The sequence below is a fragment of the Montipora foliosa genome, chromosome 1, assembly GCF_036669935.1.
Source record: "Montipora foliosa isolate CH-2021 chromosome 1, ASM3666993v2, whole genome shotgun sequence".
In the NCBI taxonomy this organism is placed as follows: Eukaryota; Metazoa; Cnidaria; class Anthozoa; order Scleractinia; family Acroporidae; genus Montipora; species Montipora foliosa.
Window position 1 is genome coordinate 29,236,759 of NC_090869.1, and position 2,500 is coordinate 29,239,258.

Sequence of the window (2,500 nt, forward strand, 5' to 3'; positions counted from 1 at the left end):
TTGTAAGCAGTGTTGTTTATTTGATGTAACTTGCACATTATTTCCAGTGAGATAAGCTAGTCATGTCCAATTAAATTAAAGAAAAAAATGTTGCTTTCAACTTTTTGTAATGTAATATGTACAACCTGTGACAATGTATTTACAGTTGCTACAGTATTGTGAAAAAGTAATGAGAACGTAATTCGACGAAATGCGCGAATTTCGGGGCTTTTCGACGAAAAATGGCGAATTTTTGTCCTGCGCGAAAGTTCGCAGAAAATTCGCCGAATTTTCGCATTGCCTATTGTTGTAGTTGACGCGAATTTTTGAGCGAAAATTCGCTTTGACCGACAAGTCGTTCCGAAATTTCGAGCGAAAATTCGCTTTGACCGACAATTCGTTCCGAAATTTCGAGCGAAAATTGGAGTCCCAAGGCATACCAGATCACAGCTCGTTTTAATACACTCTGGCCTGTTGCTGTCGTGACAAAAACTTGACAACTCGCACATGTGTCGAATGAAAGTCGAAAGGCATCGCACAGTCCTCTTCCCTGGTCAAAAAAATAATAACAAAGAAGCTGCTACATGTATGTAAAAGTCTTTTACCGCTGAATTCAAAGTTTCTCATCGAATGGAAATGGGATCATTGATGTTTTTTTCACTGCGGTCACTTGCCGGTGCCTGCCAAAAGGTTAAAAGTTATCCTGAAAATTGGTAAGTAAGCTCTTCATATGTATAAGAGATCATGTCAATAAACACTTCTTGTGTAATACAAATGTAGACCCGGGAACCATTTTTGCCGCTGTGACGCTACAAGATAACACTCGCCGGCTCTTCTATATTTACAGGCTTTGCATTGTTGACAACAGTTTGTCCTCACAACCAAAGGATTGAAATTGCATATGTTTTGTCGAGTCTTCTCTGCCGAGAAAGATGAATAAAAACACAATACAAAGGGCGAATTTTGTAGAGAATTGAAACGGACACAACTACTGAACTATTTCCAAAATACATGTACTGATCATCAAAGTGCTGTCAAAGTAACTGCAGTTGTTTACGAAACTGAATAGCTGATCGATGTTTACAAACCACACTACGAAATTTCGCGTACAACAAGCGAAATTAGGTCAAATTTAAGAATCCGATCCCACCAACGCGTCGGCCGACGCGTTGGCCGCTGTTTAAACTTATAACATATAAGATGCGTCGGTGGTGCGTCGGTGGTGCGTTGGTGGTGTGTCGGTGGCGTGTCGGTGACTAATTTGGACCTTATTGAACTGTTGAAAACCTAAACGTTCCTTTTTCAAACTGAACGGAACTGTCTTCCACGGAAAACTTTCACTACCATATTGTATTTCGTGATATTAGAACCCAGTTCCCGTTACGACAAGTGTTATTAGAACCCAGTTTTCACTCGTTGCCCGAGACTTCGTCATCATCAGCTATTTATATATATTATTACAGGGCTTCTAAGAGGGTGCGAATTTGGACATGCGGGACTTTGAAGTATCATTATGCGGCAAGGAAGCAGGACTTTGAAGTATCATTAAGCGGCAAGAATATATTTGAGCACAAGGGAACAACATAATGCAATTAGTTAGACGTTGAGAAATGATTGAGTATTGATTGATTGAGACATGATTGAGTATTGACAGTTGCAAATAGATGCTAATGGTATCAACTACATTGAGTTGTCACATTAAATAACATGTTCCTTTCTTTTCATTTGTTCAATAAGAAGCGTTGCGATTGGTTTAATTCGATCCTAACTTTGATTGGTTTAATAAGAAGCGTTGTGATTCGCTGTTTTTAAGCAACGGTGATTGGTTCAATTAACGAAAGTTCGATCCTAATGAAATCTCTTGATCCTAAGTTCATTATTCTCTAGCATTTTGATCACGACTTTATACGACATGGAGTTCCGTGATCTTTTAGTTATACTGGGAAATTTTCAGAATCTTTTTAATTTCTGCGTGAGTCAAAAGATTTTAGCGAGCTGTCAGCAGTGTTCGCGGTGTGGTTCTAAGATGAAACTTACAGAGACAACACGGGTAAAAGACGGATACATGTGGCGCTGTACAAATAAGCGATGTCGAACGTGGCTTTCAATAAGGTCGGGATCCTTCTTCGAGGGATCTAATATCACGTTAAGTTCCTGGCTGCATCTGATGTTCCTCTGGGCTATGCAGATTTCGGGAAGCAAAATCGCGCGACTTACGAGCCTTTCAAAGCCTACTGTGGTCCGTGCGGTGGGTGAGCTAAGAACAATCTGTTCCAACAAAGTCCTGAATGCCGGAATTAAGCTTGGGGGATTAGGGAAGACCGTGGAAATAGACGAGTCGAAGTTTGGTGCCAAGAGAAAGTATAAGAGAGGGAGAGTATCGGAAGGTCCGTGGGTATTTGGCGTGGTGGAGCGAGGATCGCAGAAGGTGCTGCTTTTCCGCGTTCCCGACCGAACTAGAGAGACCCTTGTTCATCGTCTCATCACTACACATATCCAACCTGGAACTGTCATCTACTCA

At 41.0% G+C, this 2,500-nt stretch overlaps 1 protein-coding gene across 1 annotated transcript in view; it reads left to right on the top strand.

Annotated features, from left to right (window-relative positions):
• The first annotated feature begins 1,891 nt into the window (after nt 1-1,891).
• Nucleotides 1,892-2,500, top strand: part of LOC138012555 (uncharacterized) — an 888-nt gene continuing 279 nt past the window's right edge. Inside the window, exon 1 of the mRNA XM_068859360.1 lies at nt 1,892-2,500. This exon is cut by the window's right edge and continues 279 nt beyond it. Coding sequence (XP_068715461.1) covers nt 1,892-2,500 — 609 coding nt within the window.